At 41.9% G+C, this 27,207-nt stretch overlaps 1 protein-coding gene across 1 annotated transcript; it reads left to right on the forward strand.

Moving 5' to 3' along the window:
* The first annotated feature begins 838 nt into the window (after positions 1-838).
* LOC146614225 (uncharacterized) lies at positions 839-19,289 on the forward strand. The gene is made up of 3 exons (XM_085378310.1): positions 839-1,074; positions 12,819-13,169; positions 14,524-19,289. The coding sequence occupies exons 1-3, from the start codon at positions 903-905 to the stop codon at positions 16,068-16,070; spliced, it is 2,070 nt and encodes a 689-aa protein (XP_085234436.1). The 5' UTR covers positions 839-902; the 3' UTR covers positions 16,071-19,289.
* Positions 19,290-27,207: the final 7,918 nt, after the last annotated feature.

Raw genomic sequence — 27,207 nt, forward strand, 5'->3', positions numbered from 1 at the left:
GCTAGCGCTCAGCCTCTTGCAGGCTCTCTGCTTTCTCTCCTAGCCTTCACTGGCCTTGATCTCTATCACAGATCATGAGCTCTGTCTCAGCTCCGTAACGCTCTTCTGGCCACCGATGGCCCTTTAACTCTGCCCGCTCTGTGTCTCATTTACCACAATCCACTTCTAAGCTTAGAATAGAATAGAATTATTGTTACAATAAAATTGTGGAATTGTTTGATTGCTTTCTGTTTATCAATAAATCATGTTCCGTTCATCCTAAAAATCTCTGCTTATTGAAATGAAGCTTACACATGGTTCAATAAAGAAAAATCTGTATCGCAGATCTGTCTGTGTTTGTTGGCCAATCTATCCTTTTCATCACTTCCACTTTCCTGTCAAGCTCACTGCTGACATCACTGGTCTAGTCCAATTATCTTTCTATCCGGCCCTCGCAGTCTTTCATGCAGACCGGCTCTTCCTCATCTCAGCCTCTCACATGCTACTCAGAGCTCCATCCAAGCCTCTTCATCTTCATCTTCTTTGTGAATGTTTTGTCTAACTTCTGCCTGTTACTCCCAAATAATAATTTACATTATTTGCGAACACTGAGTTTAAAACTAGTGATTTTGTATTATTATTTTGTACACACTCATTTCCTGTTATGGCATTAAGTTTCTTTGTATGCACCACTGGCTGTATAAACATCACTGGATAACAGTCCTTTCTATAGTCAGTGGTGCATAGGTTGTCATTTTTAAATAAAGCTTGTTAAAAATGTCGATGGGTTTTATTGTGAAAGGAAGGAACAGGAAGAAGTTTTTTTGCACATGCGTAGAACGTTTCTGGCTCTGCTCGGTAGTCGAAGCTGAAAACGGTTGTGTACTTTATAGCAGATAAATATTTGAGCTGCTGAAGTAACGATGTGTTCAGTCGAGTATTTGAGAGACTTTGTTAATGAGCGACTAACGGCTGCTGCTGAAGAGATATTCGGAGCCTTTGTAAAAACGATCGTCCAGAATGAGGCCGATGCCAGGCAGCGCATACTCCGGGATATCACCGTTAAGTTCCCCAAAATAAAGTTACAGAGAATAGGTACGTAACAAAACCACCGCTGCATGATAAAGCTGCGAACTAGTGGATCAGTAGCACGCATTTAAAGGGGTGAAACGGACAGGTAGATGTAACGAGGTCACGGAAATGCTGCTGTAAACTTCACTGAAAATAAATTGATGCCCTCGGGTTATTGTGAAGGAGCGCATACCTGAAACGGTTTACTGCAGGTTCCAGATGGCGTAGGAAATTGATTCACATTTCAGGCGTGGGTGTAACACAAAGAAGGTTACTTTATAGTTTGATATCGATCACATAACGCGTTTCTTTTGTTAGCAGTGCGTGTCTCTTTGTGTCTCTGCTTTTGGCCACATACTGATTTATATAACCCCACCCCCATTCTCTCCGTGGGATACTACTACATCTGTCCTTTCAAGTTGTCTTTGTGTTAGCTGCGTTGAGAAATCTGGAGAAATTATAAAGCTCATGGACAATGGAGACATTCAAGGAGCAGCTGAAACGAGCACAGCGAGCAGGAAACACAGTATTATCCCAGTTATATTTTCCCAGTGCAGTAGTGTGTTTATTTCTAACACGACTGCTCTAAAACTTCAACTGTATTCATGCAATCAGTACACGGTACTCAGTTTGTTCAGGTCCCAGGTGTCCCTTAAGAGGGTCGTTGACCCACTATTCAAATCAAATCCAAATCAAATCACTTTTATTGTCACATCATATGTGCAGGTACACTGGTCCATTACATGCGAGTGAAATTCTTGTGTGTGAGCTTCACAAGCAACAGAGGTGTGCAAAACATACCATAACATAAAACAAGGAAAATATAAGAATGGCTAAATCTGAGAGTAATAAATATATGTACAATATATAATAGTATATGCATTACTGGATGTGTATACTAAATATGTTTTTCTACGTGTGTGTGTGTGTGTACACATATTTTACAAATTAAATAGAGTAAACAATAAATAAAATGTATAAACTATACAGAGGTTGGTAGTTGAACATGTGCAAAACAAGTGGCATTAATGTACAGTATGGAGTGCATAATGTTGAAGTTCCAGTAGTAAGGGTGAGGTGTCTGTGATGTATATTCATCATGTGAGCCAAGGTGTCAAAAAAGGGTGTAGGTCGCTATCGGCAGAGACTTCGGGTGAAGCCATTGTGGGACCTCGCCTCGCCCTATCATGTGACTTATTCAGATCAACTGACGCAAGATGTGAGTAGGGGTTGAGGTGCCTGGGAAGGGATCTCAAAACTGGGATGTAGGTAGCAGACAGTTGGTGTCGTAAGCCCCGCCCTCTGTTCAAGGATGGTTTCTTTCACTCCTCTTTCAAACCATCTGTTTTCACTGTCCAAAATGTGGACATTGGCATCCTCAAAGAGTGACCTTTGACCTTTAGATGCAGATGTACAGCCGAGTCTTGTCCTGTCAAGGTGGCGCTTCTATGCTGTGCCATGCGTTTATGCAGTGGCTGTTTAATTTCTTCACTGCAGAGGTCTGAGCTCTCCTAGTTGCACTCCACAGCATACACTGTGTTGCTTAGCTTGTGTTTGGGATGAACCAGTTTGTGTATGAGTGTGTGGCTCGTTGGTGTCTGACCTTCTTTACTCTGCATCTGTGCTGGTTGGATGAAGGCCCAGCTGGGATAACCACATATTTTGAAAGCTTTGTTTACATGTGTGTTCCATTTCTTTGCCTCCTGCCCTGGGCGTGTTTTCTGCCCAGTGTTGTAGGGTCCAAGTTTGTGTTCCAGACGGTGGTGGGAGTCAAAGAGGAGGTAGTGGTCTGTGTGTGTGGGCATCAGCTATACTGCCGCAGCGTCCTCTGTTGTTGTGGTTGTGTCACATACAAATGACATCACAGGACTTGCAGTTGCGTTGCTATGACGTCCGACACACATTGAGGTGGTATTTAGTAGTAATTAAAAACAACAGTAACAGAGTCGAGTCAGGCTAAGTTGGTAATAATGGAAGACAAGCTGTTGTGGTGCAGACATGTACGACTGTGTTGGTTTTATGGTTGTTTTATTGATGTATGAGTACAGAAGCTCAGAGCTTTACAGATTACACAGAGACACAAACACTCAGATGTCTCTATGTCCAGTTTTTAACTTCTTCCCTTCCTCTATTTTTAATTTAACCAGGAAGATCCCATTGAGATTAAAAACCTCTTTTTCAAGGGAGACCTGCCAAGATAGGTAGCAGCACATATCTCACAGTTACGGAAATTACACAATTAAACACAGGCACACACACACACACACACACACACACACACACACACACACACACACACAAAAGCACTTCCTGTGTCAGTGCTTATGTGCTTGTATTGTCTGACACATGTTGTTGAGGACAACACTCCAGCAGCTTCCTGTGCCCTAACAGCAGGCATACATGGACGTGACTGTGTTGTGGTGGCCTGTGTTTTTAACAAGGCTAACACATATCCCCTGAACTAACTTTCACTGTGTTTCTGTGTTTCACTGAGTTTCTGTTTCACTGTGTTTCACTGTGTTTCTGTGTTTCACGTTTTCTGTGTTCCACTGTGTTTCACTGTTTCCGTGTTTTTCTGTGTTTCACTGTTTCTGTGTTCCACTGTGTTTCACTGTTTCCGTGTTTTTCTGTGTTTCACTGTTTCTGTGTTTCACTTTGTTCCACTGTTTCCGTGTTTCTCTGTGTTTCACTGTGTTCCACGTTTTGTGTGTTTTTCTGTGTTTCTGTGTTTCACTGTGTTTCCGTGTTTCTCTGTGTTTCACTGTGTTTCTGTGTTTCACTGTGTTTCTGTGTTTCACGTTTTCTGTGTTCCACTGTGTTTCACTGTTTCCGTGTTTTTCTGTGTTTCACTGTTTCCGTGTTTTTCTGTGTTTCACTGTTTCTGTGTTTCACTGTGTTTCACTGTTTCTGTGTTTCACTGTGTTTCACTGATTCTGTGTTTCACTGTGTTTCACTGTTTCTCTGTGTTTCACTGTGTTTCTGTATTTCTCTGTGTTTCACTGTGTTTCTGTATTTCACTGTGTTTCACTGTTTCTGTGTTTCACTGTGTTTCACTGTTTCTGTGTTTCACTGTGTTTCTGTGTTTCACTGTGTTTCACTGTTTCTGTGTTTCACTTTGTTCCACTGTTTCCGTGTTTCACTGTGTTTCTGTGTTGCACTGTTTCTGTGTTTCTCTGTGTTTCTGTGTTTCACTGTGGGGACAGTGTTCTTTGGGTTGTATGCACTCCTTGTTTTCTCCAAATGTCATGTGCCCACAGGAGGTATTTCCAATATGCATAATCTTTCTCCAGGTTGTCCTTAGTGTACTTTATTCTGGCTTGAGGGTGAGGGAGATTTTTTTGTTGGTCAGTAACGTTGCAGTCCATTGTCTGGGTTTTAGTGATTGTATTCTTTGAATCTACTTTTCACAACGTGGCTAAGTCATTCACTCTAGTGTCTCGGCAGCTGTTCTGGGTCTTTAGACCGCTGGATCTTTCTTCAGGCATTTTCTGTATTGTGTGGCACACTTTATATTTCTTGATGTTGCTTCTAATTCCAATTCTTTAAACCTGGAAACGCTGTAATAACTTATAGCCATCTCCTGATTTGTGAGCAACAAAAGTTATTTTTCTCAAGTTTAAATGTCTTTGGTTATTTATATATGACTTCCAGCGCCACTCCAAGCTTGCAGCCAGTATCAGCAGCTGCGATCTGACAGAGTCCTTTTTTCACTTTGTCCTTAATGTAAATATGTAAGAAAATTGTGTATGTTTCTGTTCTGTGTCCTGTGTACTCTTTGTTTGTATATGTGTCTTTTTGGCTGCTGTTACAACCAAATTTCCCCTTGTGGGCCAATTAAAGGATTATTCTATTCTATTCTATTTTTGGCATGATGTTCAGACAGCTCAAACCTTTGCTGGACTGTTAGTGTGTGTACATTGGAAGATAGCCCTCAGTTTGAACGTAACAACCTTTGATGATTACAGAGTTAACCTTGTAGAGTTGATGGATGTGCCTGTGCTCCAAAGCACATGACCGATTCAGGACTTTTGTCGACTATGCGAACTTCATACTATAAACCAGTTTTTAAATTGTGTTGGTAAGCAAAGTAAAAATAGGCTTATAATAAATAATCTACAGCAGGGGTAGGCAACCTTTCTGATGACGAGTGCCATTTAAAATTACAGGAGGTGGCTGACAACTGCTCCGTTCCGTAGTCGGTATCCGTAGCCATATATAATATATATACCCCCACCCGCCCCCCGGAAGAGGGGGGTATATTACAGCACTGAGCTTGAACTCTGGGTCAAAGATTCAAGTTGCAGTTATATATATTTCCAATCACCTTAAATCTTCACTCAAAAGTGTATATACAGATGTATTATACATAAGAGACAAATGTTGTTCCTTCAGTATGTTGGCATTACTAAATTTGGCTCAATGCTTACATATATGTGTAAAAAGAAAATGTACGAGCTGTGAAAACAGTTTCTGATAGAATGAAGAGTAGACTGATATATGAAATATTCCTTTATTGGGTGAGAAAATCAGACCATGTCATAACTGCTTTAAGTCATACAGAATAGATATCAGAGCCTTAAACAGGCTGACGTCTGCTAAATGGGTCAAACTGGGCAGAAAGTCTACAAACACATAACATCCTTATAGTAGAGCTGGGCGATATGAGATTTTTTCATATCACGATATGTTTTTTTCATTTCAGGCGATAACGATATCTATCACGATATAAGCCAAATAACTATATTTGTAAGATTTAAATGTGCCGTTGCTCACAAGTAAAATGTGAAAAATCAGCAGCTTGTTTTTATTTAAATATTTATTTCCCATAATAAGTTCAACAGGGTAGATGTACTTAAGGAACATGAGACTTTTTCAGATAAATAAAGGCAAATATTGCAAACTACACAAAAGGCAGCCACTAAAGCGTTTAAGTTTCAAAATAGCACAAACGAAACAGACTACTAAATTGTCAATTCCACTTAGAAACAAAATATTAATTCTAAAAATAAATCTTAGTTTGTGTTACAGAAGAACAGACAAAACTGACTAACTTTTGTCAATATCAAATAAACTGAGAACTAAAAGGAAATTCTCAATCTCTCCTTGTGTTATAGCTGAGCTTTTCAAACAGTTTTAACAGTTACTTTAGTCTGACAAAAGCCGAATGACGAATTAGCGCTTCCAGTCAGAGACTGAGGCTACGTCCACACGTACACGGGTATTTTTGAAAACGGAGATTTTCCATTTTCGTTTTAAAAAATAATCCCGTCCACACATAAAGGCACTAATGTCACATAACTTTGCCGACATGTGGCCAACAGTAATGTTTAAATTTTCTTCGTTATTAAACATTCACACATAATAAATAAGTGACATCATATTCAGTACTTACTTTTGACAGTTCACTCTTTGGCCGCTCCCTTCTGCCTTCTGCCGTATTTTGCGGCAAAATAATCCACACCCACCGCCGCGCTATGAATTGTGGGATATATGGGACCACAAAGCGTGCACCGGACCACACTTGATATTTGGGGAAATCGACGGCGCATTTGGAGTACGCATTTGAAGTGCACTTCGAATTGGGACCGCGTGGCGGTGACGTAATCGGACTTAAAATGCGTACTTCAAGCGTGCAGACCCTGAATTGGGACACAGCCAGAGAGTTACAGGACTCTCTCCCAGACCACAGGCTCATAATACAAGTCAGAGCTTTATTTTTAAAAAAAAAGAAAAAAAGAAAGTTGTGTTTTCAAAATTGGAGTTCAAGTTATTTTTACTTCCAATAGTGTTAACATACTACACAGGACATGGACAAGATTTTTTTAATTTTCACTGTAAGTGGGCTAAAGCAGTTAATTAAAAGTAGTCTAACATAAATGTAAATGCTGTAATTTGATTATTTTAATAAACCATGTAACTTGGATGGATTCGATGCTGGTGTGACCACAGTGCACACGTCTGCTCTTGCTCACAGTGGTCCAAGGGATCGCTCAGGGAGTTGGTGTGTTCGCTCAGACACATGAAACACAGGGAACATTACCAAGTACTGATGTCACAGGTGCTGGTCCAAAACACACCAAGGGCAGAGAGCCTGAAGATGTCTGAGATATGTTGATGTTGGGTGGACAGGATTTCTTTTATTAATAAAACATTATTTAAGGAATCTTAAATCTCAGAGTCAGTGAGCTGTCGGCTTTCAGCCCCGACGGCGTGTTCGTGTACGTGCTGTCGGGTGAGAAATCCGAGAAAGAGAAAGCTGATTCTGATGGTCCGCTCTGTGTTTATGGCTTCCTGCTCTCATTTGCTGTTTGTTGAAATAGTTTTGTGAGCTTTAACCTGAGATTCCGGCATTTCTGGCAAAATACATTTATATTTAAAAGTCGATTCAGGATTTCATGAATCAATATCGCTTTGTTCAAGCTACTCACCTCTCTCTATGTGCCTGCACTTTCAAACGTCCATGCGAAGGACTAAGGGACAATTACAGGACCACGGCCAATCGCAGAGGTCCCATCCCTGACTATCTCTGGACGCTAACCCCCCAAATGCGAACAATCAGAGATTTGGTTGCCCTCTAGAGCCCTGCAGGTCTATTTTCAGTTGAAGATATGGGTGAGTGCTACAGAGTCATGCATTAAATGAAGCACTGAAGCAAAGAGTTTGCAACAATGATGTTTTATAATTGAGTTAATACAATTACTCAGTGGGTGGCTGCAGCTCAGTGTCCACTATAAACACACCGCTTTGCTGAGTGTCAACAACAGATGGTGCTTTCTTCAAAAAAAACCTACTCGTGCAGGTAACTACTCGTGTAGTGCACGAATACCTAAATGCTTGCTCCATGGAGGATGATTGTTGGGATGTTCTCTTTGAGAGCTTTCATTCTTAAATATTTTCACCTGGTAAAATATATCCATCCATCTTCTTCCGCTTATCCGGAGCCGGGTCGCGGGGGCAGCAGCCTAAGCAGAGAAGCCCAGACCTCCCTCTCCCCAGCCACTTCCTCCAGCTTATCTGGGGAACACCAAGGCGTTCCCAGGCCAGCTGAGAGATCAGAATCAGAATCAGAATACTTTATTGATCCCTGGGGGAAATTATTTTTTGTTACAGTGCTCCATTTTAAACCAACATTAAGACAAGACAGACAATACGCTAACTAAGAATAGTACAATATATACATATATATACATACATACATACATACATAAGTCACTTATAAATAAATAGTTGGAAAAGAAACATGTGTAGCTGTAGCAGCAAACAGTGTGTTAAGTGGATGCGTTGTACAGGGAGATGGCCACAGGCAGGAATGATTTCCTGTGTCGTTCAGTGGTGCTTTTCGGTAATCTCAGTCTCTCACTGAACGAGCTCCTGTGACTGACCAACATGTCATGGAGTGGGTGGGAGGTGTTATCCAACATTGTCTTTATCTTGGACAGCATCCGCCTCTCCGACACCACCTTGAGGGAGTCCAGCTCCATCCCCACAACATTGCTGGCCTTACGGATCAGTTTATTAAGTCTGTTGGCATCTGCGACCCTCAGCCTGCTCCCCCAGCATGCAACAGCATAGAGGATCGCACTGGCCACAACAGACTCATAGAAAATCCTCAGCATTTTCTGGCAGATGTTGAAGGACCTCAGTCGCCTCAAAAAATAGAGACGACTCTGGCCCTTCCTGTAAAGTGCTGTGGTGTTTTTAGCCCAGTCCAGTTTATTGTCAATGTGTACTCCAAGGTATTTATAGTCCTCCACAATGTCAACACTGACCCCCTGGATTGAAACAGGGGTCAAGTGTTTCCTGGTCTTCCTGAAGTCCACGATCAGTTCCTTGGTCTTTGCCACGTTGAGCTGCAGATGATTCTGCTCACACCACGTGACAAAGGAGTCGACCACAGCCCGGTACTCTGTCTCATCATCCCTGCTGATGCATCCAACCACCGCAGAGTCATCAGAAAACTTCTGAAGATGGCAGGTCTCTGTGCAGTGGCTGAAGTCTGTGGTGTAGAGGGTGAAGAGGAAGGGGGAGAGGACAGTCCCCTGTGGTGCCCCTGTGTTGCTAATCACCTTGTCAGACACACACTGTGGGAGACGTACATATTGTGGTCTTCCTGTCAGGTAATCAACAATCCAGGACACCAGAGAAGCATCCACCTGCATCGCTGCTAACTTATCACCCAGGAGGGTCGGCCTGATGGTGTTGAAAGCACTGGAAAAGTCAAAAAACATGACCCTCACAGTGCTCGCCGGCTGGTCCAGATGGGTGTAGACACGATTGAGCAGGTAGATGATGGCGTCCTCTGTTCCGAGACGAGGCTGATAAGCGAACTGAAGGGGATCCAGATGTGGTCTTACTATGGGTCGCAGCTGGTCCAGGATGAGCCTTTCCAGGGTCTTCATGATGTGGGAGGTCAGTGCCACGGGCCTGTAATCCTGGGGGCCACTGGGACGAGGCGTCTTTGGTACAGGGACGAGGCATGATGTCTTCCACATCACCGGGACCCTCTGCAGACTCAGACTCAGCATAAACAGTTTATGAAAGACTCCACACAGCTGGGGGGCACAGGCCTTGAGGACAAGGGGACTCACTCCGTCTGGTCCAGCAGACTTGCCTGAGTGAAGTCTCCTCATTTGCATCTCAACCTGGTATTGAGTGAAGGTGATGGGTGGGGGAGGGGTGTCAGGAATCTCACAGGAGGCAACATGTGAAGAGAGAGGCTGGCACAGTGGTGTGGCTCTGGATTCCAGGCTGACTGCAGGTGAGGTTGTGGGGGTGGGAGCAGACACTGTGGTGTCGAATCTATTGAAAAACAGATTCAACTCGTCGGCTCTATTCTCACCTCCCTCAGCTCCCCTGCTGTTGGTTGGCCTGAATCCAGTGATGGTCTTCATGCCCCTCCACACCTCTCTCATGCTGTTCTGCTGGAGTTTCCACTCCAGCTTCCTCCTGTAATTGTCCTTAGCCTCTCTGATCTTGTCCTTTAGTAACACCTGGATCTTCCTCACCTCCTCTTTGTTGCCCCCTCTGAAAGCCCTCTTCTTGTTGTTGAGGAGGGCTTTGATGTCCTTAGTCACCCACGGCTTGTTATTTGGGTAACAATGAACAGTCTGAGCTGGAACAATGGAGTCGGTGCAGAAAGTTATGTAGCCTGTGATACACTCAGTAAGCCCATTGATGTCCTCGGCGTGAGGCTCACAGAGTGTTTCCCAGTCGGTCACCTCGAAACAGCCCTGTAGTTCCGCTATTGCCTCCTCTGACCAGAGATATAATCTTTCCAGCGTGTCCTGGGTCTGCCCCGGGGCCTCCTCCCGGTGGGACATGCTCGGAAAACCTCGCCCAGGCGGCGCCCAGGAGGCATCCTTGTCAGATGCCCAAACTGCTCGGCTGGCTCCTTTCGATGTGGAGGAGCAGCGGCTCTACTCTGAGTCCCTCCCGAATGGCCGAACTTCTCACCCTATCTCTAAGGGAGAGGCCAGCCACCCTTCGGAGGAAGCTCATTTCTGCCGCTTGTATCCGCGATCTCGTTCTTTCGGTCACTACCCACAGCTCGTGACCATAGGTGAGGGTAAGGGCGTAGATCGACCGGTAAATTGAGAGCTTCGCTTTTACGCTCAGCTCCCTCTTCACCACGACGGACTGGTACAGCGTCCGCATCAGTGCAGCCGCAGCACCAATCCGTCTGTCAATCTCCCACTTTCTTCTCCCATCACTTGTGAACAAGACCCCGAGATACTTAAACTCCTCCACTTGGGGCAGGAACTCATCCCTGACCCGGAGTGGGCACTCCAGACAAAGAGCGATTCAGAAGACCCCTATGAAAAGACCATTGAGGGAACAGTTCACCCTGCCCGGGATAGGGTTACCGGGGCCCCGCCCTGGGGGGGAGGGTGCCCGAGGGCGAGCGTCTGGTGGCTCGGCCGGACACAGCCCGAAAAGGGGACATGGGCCCATCTTCCTGCAGGCCCACCACCCGCAGGAGGCGCCATAGGGGTCTGGTGCAATGTGAGTTAGGCGGCGGCCAGGATCAAAGGTCCTGGCGGACCGATTCCCGGCTACCAAGACTGGTAAAGTATAAAAACTCAATATTGTGCAAAAGTCTTAACCTGCTCATGGTTTATGTATACTTTGCATAGGAGAGGCCACAGTTTCACCTACTGCGATATATTTTTTTGTTCTTTGGCTACTGGCTGATTTTAAAATCATTTTCAGTCCAATGCTGTACCAGAAGAGGAATGTTTTTCCAAACCCTGTTTTAACCTAGCAGCCATCCAAATGTGAAGTGTACTAGAGCAGTGTAGATATGGGTGGGTGACTTTAATCAGCTGTTGTGTGGTGAGTTCAGGGTGAGCTTTGTGGGAGCTGTGAATGTGCGACATGGCACTAAACAAAGCAACCACATGGTGCCTTTCAGAAAACGGGTCATTAGAGGACTGCCGATAAAATATTGTCTAGACTCTGTCAATTCCATAAATGTAATTTTCCTACTTGATTTACAATTTTGCTGAAACTAATTGTAAGAGGAGCATGTGCTCTGAGGAGAGTCAGAAACACACCAGGGTAATAAGAGTGATATTGGATTTTTCATAAACACAGCTCTCCACTAGAAGCCAGGGATGTTCCTGACGTCTTAGTCTGTTTTTCTTTTTTTAATCGCCTAACTCGTCTAAAACTAAGAAACACTCAGATATTATGTTACATTTGAAAAACCGTTAAGTAAACATGCCAAAAACTAATAACATTTGAACAACTAATCACATTCTTCATACCTGGCATTGTGCATTATGAGCATTACACGCTATACTGCAGACAGACACCCAAGAGGAAAAACACACAATAAACTGATGTCAAACATGAAAACATGTTACTACAAAAGATGTTTGCATATTACTAAAATATGACAACAAATAGCATTTGAAGCGTGTGGCACATCGTGCTGTGCGTTATGATTGATGCATGCTGCAGACTGGTGCTAAGGCTAATACCTGGAACCAGGAGCAGCCTGTTTGTGAATTCGTAGTCCTTTGAGAAGTTCTTGGACTTTAGACATCCACTGCAAATGATTTTCATCAAGTATCAAAAAGATTTCTTGAAAATTTCTCCAATTAATTTAGGCTAAAAATGGAGGACAAGAACAAAAAGATCTGTATTTCAGTCAGAGAGACTTTATTTATCCCCAAGGGGCAATTAAAGTAGATGATACCTTGCCGACCATACATACAATACACAAACATCACATTGGAGAGACAGGTCAGGCTAGGTAGCACTGGCTGCTCGACCACATGAGCAGCGACCCAAACCGAAACCATAGAAAATGCACAACATAAAGCTCTGTGGAGGATATTTAATTTACAAATGAGGCACTGAGAGGCTCCATCCTCAATCGCAGATTGACGCTGAAAGGTTAAAAACTAAGGCTTCGCATTGTTAGTAGTTCCAGTCCCCTCTCTTTATCGCCGCCTCCCATGCCATGCCTCTTGTTGTTACAAGGAGAAAAAATAACTCCCCCCACACTGAGCTCCAACAGGGAGATCCGTTTGAGAACAGAAATGGATGGTTAATGTACATTTTTAAAAAGCTGCTTCAATTAAAGCTGTCCAACAAATGATGAAACAGTGTGAGCAGCATGCTCTCACTGTAGAACCTTAAATTTAGCATTTTTATTGTTGTTTTATCACAAAGAAACCTGTTTCTGTCACTAACTTGAATGTCCAATGATCACAGGAGTAACCTTTTGTCATGTGTACCTTTTTATTTCTTTTTTTCTGAAGATCTCCCACAACATGTCTACAATACGGACGTTCTCACAGACCAGCAGCTCTGCAATGAGGAGAGCATCTCCAGTTTGGACCAGGAGGAAACGGTTCCTCTGCCGATTAAAGAGGAACACGAGGAACACTGCTTCACTGAGAATGAAGAGCAGCTTTTACTGAAGCAGGAAACTGACACCTTCATGGTGCCTTGCACTAATGAGGAAAGTGATGATAATGAACCCAAAATACGTTCTGACCAGTTCATCTGTCACAGCTCTCCTGGATCTAAGAATCATTACCAGGAAGTAGACAACCGTGTGGACACCAGCACAAAGCTGAAGCCAAAGAAGAGACAACACAGAAACAAAGGTTACAATGTTCCCATTCGTCAGAGTGAATGTAACATTACTACTGAAAAAAAAGAAAATGGCAAATCAAAGCAGTTTGGCTGATATTTCCTTCATATAACTCACCAACACATGCCTTCATGGAGATAACTCTAACTTAGAGTTTGTCCTGGAAAAATAGTTTGTTCCTTTCTAACAAAAACTCGCTTACTAATAAAAACCATCCTCTTTTCTGCACCGTAGCTATGCTGACAGTCAGAGCTCTGCACAGCCCAATAACCTATTAACTTTAAGTAGTCATGATTTCTTAAAATTCTTCACAAGCAAAAGAATTTAGCCATTCAAGAGAGGAAACGATCACATCCTTCCATGAGATCCATCTTCAAGTATTCAACTTAAACATCCACTGATTTTTATTTAGACTGCTTCTTTCAGTCTCTCCAAACCATCAGTGTGTCTATTAGACACAATAGAAATACAATGCATTGATATTAAAAGTGATAATTTTATCAGTGTTAAAAACATTATGTACCACGGGTTTTTATGCTGCTGTAAATTAACCATTACTTTCAAAGCCTTTAGTTGATAAAGCTGCCTCAGGTCATTACAGATCTACCTATTTATTTTTCAAAAATGAGACCTGATAACAGAAATCAGTTAAACTGCAGGTTTGTCTGAAAGACATAACGGTCTGCATGTCCAGTAATTGTTTTTCTCCTAAATTCAGACAAAATGGAGCTTTAGAAACATGACGTTTACTCTGGTTTAACACAACGACTCCAGAAACACTGAAGAGTCTCGGAGTCATTTTTAACCAGCATATGTCCTTTAACGTCCGAGTTAATGGTGATGGTGAAAAACTACACCACACATTTGTTACTTCAAGGCTGAACTATATTGACTCCTTGTTGTTGGCTATTTTAAAGGCTCCCAGAAAAGCATAAGTGGATCTAAGACACTGCAGCAAATGTACAGCAGCACTAACAGGAACTAGAAATGGGAACTATTTCTCCCATGCTGGGTTGTCCTTACTGACTACCTATTAAATCCATAATTGAATTTAAAATCCTTCTTCTCACCTACGAAGTCTTGAATCATCAGGCCCCATTATATCTTAATTACCTCATAGTACTCATACTATCCCAACAGAGGACTCGCGGACTGCAGGCTTGTCTTTATTAACGCACAAGCCTCGGCTGTCAGCTGCACACATACAAATTGGTGGAAGCAAATACATTTAGATGGTGAACGGATAGAAAAAACTCACAATATCATACACCAAATACAACAATGTCTAAGGTCATTATTGGTGTTGAAAAATGTATTTACCTCTCATCGCAGTAGTAATGTTTTTATGTGTCCCTTTATTCCTTTAGACCACTATGCATGCAAGGAGGACATTTTCGATGACAAATGGCTCTTTAACCTGGAGAATAAATCTGGTCTGAACCAGCAGGACCTAGGCCTTCTACAAATAAAAGAGGAAGAGGAGGAACTCTTCACAAATCAGGAGGGAGAGCAGCTTGTGCTGGAGGGAGAGCAGCTTGTGCTGGAGGGAGAGCAGCTTGTACTGGAGGGAGAGCAGCTTGTACTGGAGCAGCAAACCAATCCCTTCATGATCTCTTCAGTTTTTGAGGAACAGAGTTCCTGTAAAGAAGAGCCAAACAGCCAGCTCCTTTCTCACGACTCTCTATGCCAGGGAAGAGCAGATGAGAAACCATATTCTTGTAACACCTGTGGGAAGAGATTTAAATACGTGTCAACATTGAAAGTACACACGAGCATTCACACAGGTGAGAAGCCTTTCTCTTGCGACGCATGTGGGAAAAAATTCAGGAGAAAGGATAACTTGTTGGTCCATATAAGAACTCACACCGGTGAAAAGCCTTTTGCCTGTAACATCTGTGGGAAAGCATTTAGTGACAGATCAAATCTGATATGTCACATTAGATATCACACAGGTGAGAAGCGACATTCTTGCGATACTTGTGGGAAGCGATTTTATCATAAAGGCAATTTAACGGTGCACATGGCGACGCATACAGGTATAAAACCTTACCAATGCAACACTTGTGGAAAAAGATTTATCCGCTTGGAAAAGTTGAAGTGCCACATAACCATTCACACGGGTGAAAAGCCATATTCTTGTGAAGCATGTGGGAAAAATTTCAGAAGACGTGACAAAGTACTGAACCACATGAGAACCCACACAGGTGAAAAGCCCTATCCCTGCAAGATCTGTGGGAAACCGTTTAGGGACGCTTCAAATTTGATACGTCATGTTAGGTTTCACACAGGTGAGAAGCCATATTCTTGTGCCACGTGTGGAAAAAGATTTACACAAAGCGGTAATTTGACTGCCCACATGAAAACTCACACACATATAAAGCCTTATCAATGCAACACATGTGGGAAAAAATTTACCTGCTTATCAAAGTTGAAAAGGCACACAAGAACTCACACAGGTGAGAAGCCGTATTCTTGTAAAACATGTGGAAAAGGTTTTGGCCAAATGAGGGATTTAACTGTCCACATAAGGACTCACACAGGTGATAAGCCCTACTCCTGTGTAACCTGTGGTAAAAGCTTCAGTCAAAACAGTCATTTGAATGTACACATGAGAACTCACACAGGTGAGAGGCCATATTCTTGCAAAACCTGTGGTAAGACTTTCAGTCAAAATAGTCATTTGACTGTCCACATGGGGTCTCACACAAGTGAGAGTTCTTGCAAAACATTTGGAGAAGTTTTTACTCAAAGTGGTGGGAGTGTTCACGTGAAAAATCACACAGCTGAGAGGCAGCACCTTTGCAAATCTCCTGGCAAAGGTTTCAGTTCTGTGACGGATCACACAAGAATCCACATGGGTGAGGGGGTGAAATTTAGCGAAACTACAACAAGATGTGGTCAAAGTAGTGACTGACAGTGTACACAAGAAGTTGCACAAGTGAGAGGAAGTATGTTTGTAAAACCTGCAAGAAGAGGTTCATTCCATGAGGTTTAATGCCACCATTGTCAAAGCATATAAAACTGCAAAATATGGACGATGTCAAAGTAATTGTCACTGAAACATTGATACAAATCACATGGCAAAGAGAAATTGTATTCAAATAATTATGTCACGTTATTAAGAAATGGTCGGGGAGAGATGCATCGTCAAAAACAGGAAATGTGTCAAGAAGCCAATAGAAGGGAAGCGGGGAGAAAATCCTCCACATCTTATGGAGCGATAGGTCCAAATGTAAAAAATTCAGCTTGCTAGAGTGCATGAAGAAGGTCAAGAAGAGACAACGGTGAGTGTTTTACAGCCATCGTTAAACACAGTGGGGACTCTGTTTTGGTTTGGGGCTGCATTTCAGCCACTGATGTTGGCAGTCTTATCAAAACTGATGAAATTATGAACCTATTAAAGAAGTGTCTGTGCATCTGTAAAGCTGTAAAGTGTCAGCATGACACTGGGCCTCATTTACTAATGTTTACGTAGAATTACTCTGTGTAACGAAAAAAAAAATTGTTCCCAAGAAAAATTATTGTTGGATTTATAAAACATACAACCGGCCTATTTAGTTTTTACTGCTTATTTTAATTTATTTATTTTTATTTAACCTTTATTTAACCAGGAATGTCCCGTTGAGATCAAAGACCTCTTTTTCAAGGGAGTCCTGGCCAAGAGGCAGCACATTTCAAGACAAATACATACGAACAAACAAAGTTAAAATTACACAAAACAATTACACATTATTGAGGCAGCCTGTAGGCCTTTGAGTTTAGTTTTAAAAACATTTAAAGACAACAATTCAGTTAGTTTCCAGTCTTTCTGTAACATGTTCCATGAAAAAGGCGCAGAGTGGACAAAGGCTTTCTTACCCAGCTCTGTGCGGACAAGGGGAACAGACAACAGCAGCTGATCATTTGAGCGCAAGGAGTAAGAACCACTATTTGTCCTTGTGACCAAAGTACAAATATAAGGAGGCAGCAATCCAAGCATAGCTTTGTAAATAAAAGTGTACCAATGCCCCTGTCTTCTAATGGCCAAAGAAGGCCATTTTACTCTTAAGTACAAATCACAGTGATGGGTCAGGTATTTACAATTGGTAATAAACCTCAAGGAAGCATGATACATCGTGTCCAACATTAATAAATCTGAAGTGTTCGGAATCAACAACCTTGTAGAATACAGTTTGCATACTATCTGCAGACTGACCCGCCCCAATTTTCTACATAAGGACACATTTCCCTCCAGATGAAGTGGAGAAAGTGGTGATGATGTGGTAAAGAGAGACGCCTGCACCTCTAGGCAGGAAATAAGGAGAAAGTGTGACTGCACAAAATTAAATAATAATGTCTGAGGTCCAAGGTGGAAGCTTTCCAAAGTGTTTCCACAGGAGTGATGACTTTTTAAAAATAAATAAAAAGCGATACTGAGTCTGAAATGCAGGAGTTCATTTCCCCTGAAACACTTATTTTCGCTCAAGTAAGAAAGAAAATTTGAAAAAGGCGCTATGACTAACAGACGGAGGACAAGGACCACATGGAGTAATCTGTCAGCCTCATATGAAAAGCTCAATGCAATGAAAACAGAAAATCCAGATTCTTCAGCATCAAGGGTGTAGTACCAAAAACATATATATTGTAAATGATCACATCCAGCAATGGTAGAAGTCATTTTCAGTGGAAAAATAAGAACATTTAAGAAACAATAAAACACAGATTAATGGAATATTTTTAAATTAATAGATGAGGCTGTGGATGCTGCCCGCCACTCTGTTGTGGTAAAGACAGGTTTGGTGTTCCCTCAAATAAGCTGGAGGAGGTAGCAGGATTGAGGGAGGTCTAGGCGGCTCTCCTTAAGCCTCTGCCCCATGACCCTGTCCCACATAAGTGGAAGAAAATGAGTGGATGAAGGTTGACTCCCACACCTCTTTGCATCCATATATTTTTTGTTTGTTTGTTTGCGCTTATCCGGGGTCGCGGGGGGCAGCAGCTCCCTCTCCCCAGCCACCTCCTCCTAATCTCTTTAGGATTCCTGGGTCTGCCCCTCTGCCTCACCAAGGAGGCGCCCAGGGGGCATTCTTGTCAGCTGCCCTTACAACCTGAACTGCCGCCTTTCAATATGGAGGTGTAGCAGCTTTACTCTGAGTCCCTCCCGGATGGCCAGACTCTTCACCCTTTCTCTAAGGGAGAAGCCAGCCACCCTTTGGAGAAAGCTTATTCCGCCATCAAAGCTTGTGACCATAGTTGAGGGTTAGGGACGCAGACCATTACGAACCGGTACAGCGTCCACATCACTGCAGCCGCAGCACCAATCTGTCTGTCGATCTCATTTTCCCCTCTCCCCAAGACTTCAATACTTCTCTCCTTGGAGAGAACAAGTCTGATTTATTGCCGGCAATGTGGACCGCGCAATTGCAAGTCGTATAAGGACTGAATGGCGAATAGCAACAGGCCAGACACCGCTTATTCCTGAAGCACCTCCCACACAACACTAAGAAACAGTCAAATGCCTTCTCCAGGTCCACAAAACACATGTAGACTGGGCAAACTCCCATGCACCCTCAAGTATCCTTGAGAGGATAAAGAACTGGTCCAATTTTTCCACTTGGCCCGTTGGTACGAATCAATCAAAAAAAATTAAATCCAAAGTCCCACAGGGTAATCAATCCCAATAGGACTCCTCCTTCTTCTCCCCAGCATCCTTTGGAATGCTGTCAAAGTTCTGCCCAATGTGGGAGTTGAAGATGTGGCATTCCCAGCACAACATCAAAATATATTCATGTGCCCCACAGATCTCCTCCACCACTTGATCCAACTCACCAGGTGGTGATCAGCGCCTCTCTTCACCTGAGTGTCCAGAACATATAGCCAAAGATGGTAAATGGGCTGGTTCTTATATAGCGCTTTTCTACTCTTCCGTGGACTCAAAGCGCTTTACACAACTTGTAAAGCATTCACACAAACACATTTTCTACGTAAGTGCTTTCTAACTAACATTCACACACACCTTCATACACTGATGAATCCATCGGCGTATGAAGGTTAGTATCTTGCCCAAGGATATTTGGCAGCCAGGAATCAAACCACCAACCTTCCGATCAGTAGATGACCTGCTCTACTGCCTGAGCTACAGCCACCCTGATGATAGGATTACAAAGTCAATCATCGACCTGCGGCCTAGGGTGTCCTGGTGCCACAGTCTGTCCTTATGTTCAAACATTGTGTTTGTAATGGACAAATTGTTATTTGCACAGAAGTCAACACAACACTTATTGTAGGGTCTACCTTGGAATATGAAACACTTTGAGGTGACTGTTGTGTTATGGCGCTGTATAAATAAAATTGAATTTAATTGAATTGAACACCGCTCAGGTTCAGATCTGGCAGGCCATTCCTCCCAGTCACGCCCCTCCAGGTCTCACTTTCGTTGCTCACATGAGCATTGCAGTCTCGCAGTAGGACGACCCTCAAGCACCACACCCAGGTACTCCAAGAAGGCTGAGTACTCTAAGCTGTCAGTTTATACATGTGCTGAATACACTGTTTTCATTTAGTGTTTTTGTTTTCTTTACCTGTGCTATTTATTTTGTGGTATATGATCATTTGGAAAACTGTAAATAAGGCTATAATAATTGGGGGGGGGGGGTTATTGTTTTTTGTAGCAAATTCAAATTCCTACTGCAGCCAGGCTGTGATTTGTTTGTTATCCATTGTCAGAGGGGTTACAACATTTGTTTGCAAAATACAAAGAAATTCAGTTATGAAAATACTGATAAATCACAGATTTTCCTGTAAAAAATTGTGCATTTGCACTGTTTGTAAATGAGGCTCGGTGATTCCAAACCAGTGAATAAACCAATAAAACCATACCTGGTTAGCACACAGTGGAGCACAATCCCAGAATCCAGGGATTGTGTTGACAGCAAATGAAACAAAAGGCAGCCAACATCAAAACAAAAGCTTTTTAAAGCTGTTCAATCAGCCTGGAGGACTTTTCCTAAAAACTTTGATTTTGCCTTACTTGTAAACAAAATATAAAGAAGCTTGTGTGTGTGTGTGTGTGTGTGTGTGTGTGTGTGTGTGTGTGTGTGTTAACAGGTCTAAACTTTAACTTAAAATGTTGTCCTAGATTCAACGATTTAAACCTTGGGCTTGTTTTCGCTACTATAATCTATTACCAGGTTACCGGCAATGTAAGTCCTGTAGTTAATGACCCCCAATTTTTTTAAAAAAAATTTCAGTAATGATGGAAATTTGGCTGTATAATAAAATTGAGAAAAGAGTGAGAGTTCTTCAGCTTATGGCATGCATCTGCATGACTGCATGACATTTAGGATTTGTTTTCTTTATGAGAGCAAAACAAACTTTTTAAATGTTATTTTTATTGAAAAATGGCATGTACAAAATTCCAGAAGTGTATTTTTTGTCAATACATGTCAGAGATGTAACTGTCTAAATCTGGTAATTTTCTTTCTACCTCAGTAGTGTTTGAATTATGATGCAAAGAAACCATAGACTTCTCCCTGATAACTAGACTTTAATGTTTTAGAACCTGTTTCATTTTGTATCTGTTCAATTATATAAACTGTGTTTCAGTGTGAGGCTAGCTTACTGAAGATGTGTAAACATTATCTGTAGTATTGTCAAGCGTGCTATATAAGTGAAGTACAAATGGTTTTTTGCTTTTTTTACAAGGCTTTCCAAAATGAGTCTTTCCAATACGAATTCAAAATGATGTTTAGGAAATGTATATGAAAATGACTATTGTAGCAATGAGCATCATCATAACTAAATGATGATATAGTAAGTGTTCAGTACTTGTTTTTGTGATCCAAAATATGTATTCTAACAATAAATATTCATAAAGAAATTATGTAAGAATAACATACTATATTATACGATATCATACTATAAATAAGAACATACTACATTTTGAAGCTGCAAGCAATTAGTCTTCAATGGGTCCCAGACAGGGACATTCAAATTCTTTTTAAAATGAGGAACAGTTCATTTATAACATGCAGGGACTTTTTAATATCACGACTCACCTTCTGAAAGGTTACGTTCCAGACAGTATTATAGAATAAATTTGGTTCATTTCATTAAACTCTTGGTCTCAAAGTGAGCAATCGTAAGATGTCTTGACATTGTGCGAGGTGTTGGTTAAAACAAGTGCTTTCTCATCTGTAACAGCAGATGTTTTTTCTCATTTAAGAAGAAGGCAGTAAAGACACTTTGAATAAACAGAATTTGCAACATTGTTGTTGCAATGTGGCACAGTCATTAATAGGATGAGGGACCTATGGAATCTTCAAGACCCATAGCACAAGTCACCATCAAGTGCAGGATCTACCAAGGACATGCAATGTCCCCACTGCTGTTCTGCATAGGCCTGAACCCCCTCAGTGAGATCATTAACAAGACTGGTTACGGGTACCGACTATGGAATGAAACAGTTGTCAGACACCTCCTGTACATGGATGACATCAAGCTGTATGCCAAGAGTGAACGAGACATCGATTCACTGATCCACACTACCAGGATATACAGCAATGACATTGGAATGTGGTTCGGACTGGAGAAGTGTAGTCGGATGGTAACAAAGAGAGGGAAGGTAGTCAGAACTGAGGGGATTGAACTACCAGAAGGCAACATTGCAGACATAGAGGACAGTTACAAGTACCTGGGGATCCCGCAGGTGAGTAGGAACCATGAAGAGGCCGCTAGAAAAGCTGCAACCACCAAGTACCTGCAGAGGGTCAGGCAAGTCCTGAGGAGTCAGCTGAATGGTAAGAACAAGATTCGGGCCATCAACACCTACGCCCTGCCCGTGATCAGGTGCCCTGCTGGGATAATAAGTTGGCCAAAGGAAGAGATAAAAGCCGCTGACATCAAGACCAGGAAACTCCTAACCATGCATGGAGGGTTTCACCCCAAGTCCAGCACCCTGAGGCTGTACGCTAAGCGGAAGGAAGGGGGCCGGGGACTGGTGAGTGTCAGCACCATGGTCCAGGACAGGACTGGGCACGCGTGCCAGCTGTGGCATGCGAAGGGTTAACTGATGGCATGCTGATGGATGCTCCTGAAGCATTTGAAGTGTTGGAATGTGAAAATTTTAACATCGCTTGAAAAAACTGCCAGCTAGCAACGTCCCTCTCACCGGTAGGCTAAGTTATTTTTAGCCAATTACAAGTTGAATCTGGTAGTTGGGGTTGTTAGTTAAGATACTGTCATTAAGAAGAGGAACAACTAATGTGTCTATGCAAGCTAATTTGCGATGTGCACCGCTGGCCCGGCCATTTATTTTTTAATGCACCTTCTCAGATTAATTCACTGCATGTCGTGCGCAGGGCTGGACTGGGACACAAAAATCGGCCCGGGCATTTTGACGAGGTATTATAGGAAAAGCCATAAAGCCTTGAATGAAAAAAGACGCTGTTGTGACAGTGATGTACAGTCTTGTTGGTCTATGTATGATTTCTATAAATTTTACATCAGAGAAAAACTTTGGTTGTAAGATTCAGATAATTATTTATTAAAAGTGAGACATTTTAAATGAGAATAAGAAAGAAAGGTATTACTTTGTGCCCCCCTTTCCCTGTTAATGCCCTACCTGCCCCCCTGGCAACACTTTGCTAGACCCGCCCCTGTCAGCTACTTAGAAAAGGATCCTGGTGTTATTTGTCTCTCAGAAACAGTTCATAACTTCAACTCATCCATGTCACCTAAAAGGTAAACCTGTTTCTCCATCACCTGTTCAGCTCTGATGGTTCAGTAAGGACATCTCCTGGTTTCATCTTCATGTTTCCCTCTCACCACATAACCAAACCAACATCATGACCAGCAGCTTTACAGCTGTGGCTCCAGCAAACATCAGCTGATACTAGAAATTAATATTAAATACATTCTAACAACAGCTGATCAAGCTTAAACGTGCTGCTGTTGTTTAGCGCGACATCCGCTGGTTTCCTGTTTCTGGCACAAAATGGGCGATAAATAAACAAGAGAGAAAAGCCGATCAGCTGATCATCGATCAGTTTCATGATTGAAGTAGCAACAGGAGAGGGAGGGAGAGAAGAAGAGGCAGCTGTGCAGCATAATGACAGAACAAATCCAGCTTTGTGTCTTTTTCAGCTGAAGTTCGGGACAAACTGTTCTTTTTCAGCTCAAAAGGAAACGCGTAATATTTTCTCTGAATACGAGACGATTCCATTTTTTACGGAACATTTGGCAACTCTACTGACTAACCTTATGAATAAAATAATGTTCACTGTCAGTAACATCATAGCACCACCCAGCTGTATAGAAACTCTGTCTCGCTAGCTAGTAGCAGTACGAGTTATTGTAACTGAGGGTAAAAAGTGAGCACTATGAAAATAAACTAAACTTGGTTTATATCTGACCCAGATAGACTGCAGGTCATAACTTCTTACCTGAAGCTCAGTTCACCTGACACTCGGACTGGTGGGCGCCTCGGGTCTCTCCTCCTCCTGCCTCCCCTTTCTCTCATCCACCTGTTGCCTCTGTGGAAGCTCCAAATAACTGAGTTATTTTTACACATCTGCCAGCATCTGGCCAATCCACCACCTTTCATTGTTTATACTGTTATAAAAAAAACCCAAAACAACAAACAAACAAACAAAAACAAATCATCGGCCCATAAAAATGAAAAATCACGTCGGCAAATACAATACAATACAGTTTTATTTATATAGCACATTTAAAAACCCGAAGGCACACCAAAGTGCTTCACAGTAATATGGAGAGTCACCATAAGTCAATAACAGGGTACAAATCGGGCACTAGCACAGACAGGATAGAGGCACTAACAGACCAGAAGAGTTAGATAAATACAAAATCCGCTAAGAAGACAAAAACAGCAGTAAAATTAATAATAAAATAATAAATTTAATAAAAGATTTAGAAGTTTAAAATTTAAAAGATTTAAAAGGGTATTAACTAGTCAGGAAAGCCAAGTCAAATAGATATGCTTTCAATCTTGATTTAAAGGACTAGATAGAGTCCGAGGCTCGAATCGAAGCAGGGAGGCTGTTCCAAAGGTTGGGTGCAGCTGAAGCAAAGGCACGATAGCCTCTGGTGTTCAGTCTAAACTTAGGTTGGGCCAGGAGTAATTCACCTGATGATCTTAATGCGCAACAAGGAGTGTACAAATTGAGGAGGTCAGTGAGATTTTAAACTCAATGCGATATTTGATTGGTAACCAATGTAGATCAACAAGAGCCGGAGTAATAGGGTCAAATTTCCTAGCTCCAGTAAGAAGGCGAGCCGCAGCATTCTGAACGAGTTGCAGCCTTCGAAGAGAGAAGGCTTGGAGACCACAGTAGAGAGAATTACAATAATCTAACCTGGAGGTCACAAAAGCATGGATATGTTTTTCCAGGTCCCTGTGTGGTATATAATGCTTAGCTTTAGAAATTTGAAGTTGAAAAAAAAAACAGATTTAACTACAGATGATACTTGCTTATCGAGCTTAAAGGAGCTATCCAAACAGACACCCAGGTTACGCATAGAATCAGGGAGAGAGTTAGCAAGGGGCCCCAGCAGGGCAACAAGCTGGTCTCGAGGAACATGGCTGTCGAACACCATAACTTCAGTTTTTTTCTTATTTAAAACGAGAGAATTTTCTGGCAGCCAATCTTTAACCTCTCTCAGGCAATCGTTCAGGGAGGTCAGTGATGCTGCCAAATCATCAGTCAGTTGACAATAGATTTGAATGTCATCAGTGTAAAAAGCAGAGATGGGCAGTAACGCGTTACTTGTAACGCGTTACTGTAATCTGATTACTTTTTTCAAGTAACGAGTAAAGTAAGGGATTACTATTGCAAAAACGGTAATTAGATTACCGTTACTTTTCCGTAGGAACGCTGCGTTACTGCGTTACTAAAACTGTGATTTTTTGCGAGAATGTCTCATGACAGTGACGTAAGCGAGTGCGACGTTGGTGACAACAGCTGTGTGCAGATCAACAATGGATTACATATCGAGTGTGGGAGAGAGTATGAGCGTGCAGCGTTTAAAGCGTGGAAGTACTGACCTTACTTTGAGTTTGATTCCATAAAAAGTGACAAAAACATTAGTGTCCGCTGTGCGTGGGAAGAAAACTTCTTTTTACAGCGAAAAAACCCCTAAACTTCCAACAAGCACCGAGTAGCTACGACGTAATGGGAAACTCACAGAGAAACTCGCGGATTCTTCCACTGACCGCGGCACACCTGCACCAGGGTAAACCTCCGCCTGCCCCACTCCTGCTTTACAGGTGAAAATAGAGCAACAGGACCGCTGAGTCTGTGACTTTATTTATTTTCTGCTGTGTTTTACTTGCATCTATTTGAAAGACTGAGTGTAAACACAAAAAATATTTTATTTTATGAGCTGGAATGTGCAGAAAATAGGTTTAAATGTTAAACTAATTTCTTCCAGTCAGAGAATGTTGCATATAATTAAATGTTTGCTTGATGCATAAAGTTAAAAGATTAAAACTAATAAAACAAGTTTTAAAAAGAGACTTTTCCATTTGATTACATTTTGTATGATGGATTATGCAGAAAAAGTAGAATTGGGCTGAAAGATCTATCGCTTTATCACCTATTCAGGTTGTAAATCGTGTTTTTAAAAAGTAACTAAGTAATTAATTACTTTTGAAAATAAGTAATCAGTAAAGTAAAGGGATTACTTTTTTGGGGAAGTAATCAGTAATTAATTACTGATTACTTTTTTCAAGTAACTTGACCAACACTGGTAAAAAGTGATAAGAAATATTGTATTTTTCAAATATGGAGCCCAAGGGTAGCATATACAAAGAGAATAATAAAGGACCCAATACAGACCCCTGGGGCACACCACAACAGAGAGGGGCAACAGAGGAAGAGTATCCTCCCATCACAACAGAGAAGGATCTATCTGTGAGGTAAGAATTAAACCAGTTAAGGGCAGAACGCGTGATGCCTACAATGTGCTCTAGCCTCCTCAAGAGTATATTATGATCAACCATGTCAAAGGCTGAAGACAGATCCAATAAAACTAAAACGGCAGGGCGACCAGAGTCAGCAAATACAAGAAGATCATTATAGACTCTTAGCAGGGCCGTTTCAGTGCTATGGTGTGGCTTAAAGCCAGACTGGTATTTGTCAGTAATATTATTTGCAACTAAGCAAGCCTGTATTTGGAGAAAGACGGCTTTCTCTAAAATTGTGATAAAAACGGAAGCTTCGAGATTGGCCTATAATTGGCAGAGTCTTTCTGATCAAAATTACTTTTTTTAAGAACAGGGTGCACTACCGCATGTTTAAAAGCAGTCGGGACACAGCCCACTAACAATGATAAATCCATTAAAAATAAGATGCAAGGCCCAATTTCCTCAAAACCTTCCTTGATAAATACCCGGTATGCCCGATGACCAGTCCAGCAATGGCTGCAACAATGTCACAGTGATAATTTATACAGAGTATGCAATATTAAGGTGTTGTTAAATATCAACACTTCACCGAGTTCTTTTGATTCCTCAGAGGCATCCGATGAAAGACAAAACACTGCTCACTAGACCATTTAACACTTTATTTCTCTTTCACATTACTTCTAGGAGGGAGATGCGTCCTGCATGACACGTTGCCGCGGATCTCAAAATGGTGACGCGCACTTAGCAGTTTTATTACAGAAGCTCTCTCATTCTAGTCTGAACAACAGTGTCTCAGTAACTTTCCACTAGAGATGCTCCCCTCTTATGTACATTTTCCCAGGAAAGCGTGAGCGACACATGGTCTCATACCTTTATTTTTCAGGGCTGTGTCCACTTAATACTACACTATATAACTTTATAACACTTATTAATAAAAAGTATAGCATTATTGAGGCACTGCAAATTACTTAATCCCAACAGTGTATATGTAGAGATATGTACAGAATTGCAAATTTACAGATTAGGGGTAATTACAGTTGTATTATGCTGTGTATAAGTGTACAAAAGTGCAAATTTACAGTTATGGATAAACAGTTCGACATAGTCAGTGATTCAGTAGCCTGATGGCCTGTGGATAGAAACTGTTTTT

Source organism: Diplotaxodon limnothrissa, linkage group LG18 (assembly GCF_057381915.1).
Source record: "Diplotaxodon limnothrissa isolate DT_005_m linkage group LG18, D_limnothrissa_male_GT1.1, whole genome shotgun sequence".
Lineage (NCBI taxonomy): Eukaryota > Metazoa > Chordata > Actinopteri > Cichliformes > Cichlidae > Diplotaxodon > Diplotaxodon limnothrissa.

Coding starts and splice junctions, on each gene's coding strand:
- LOC146614225 (XM_085378310.1), top strand. CDS start 903: ATGTGTTCAGTCGAGTATTTGAGAGACTTTGTTAATGAGCGACTAACG. Junction 1,075..12,818: donor AATAAAGTTACAGAGAATAG/GTACGTAACAAA, acceptor TTTTTTCTGAAG/ATCTCCCACAACATGTCTAC. Junction 13,170..14,523: donor GAGACAACACAGAAACAAAG/GTTACAATGTTC, acceptor TTATTCCTTTAG/ACCACTATGCATGCAAGGAG.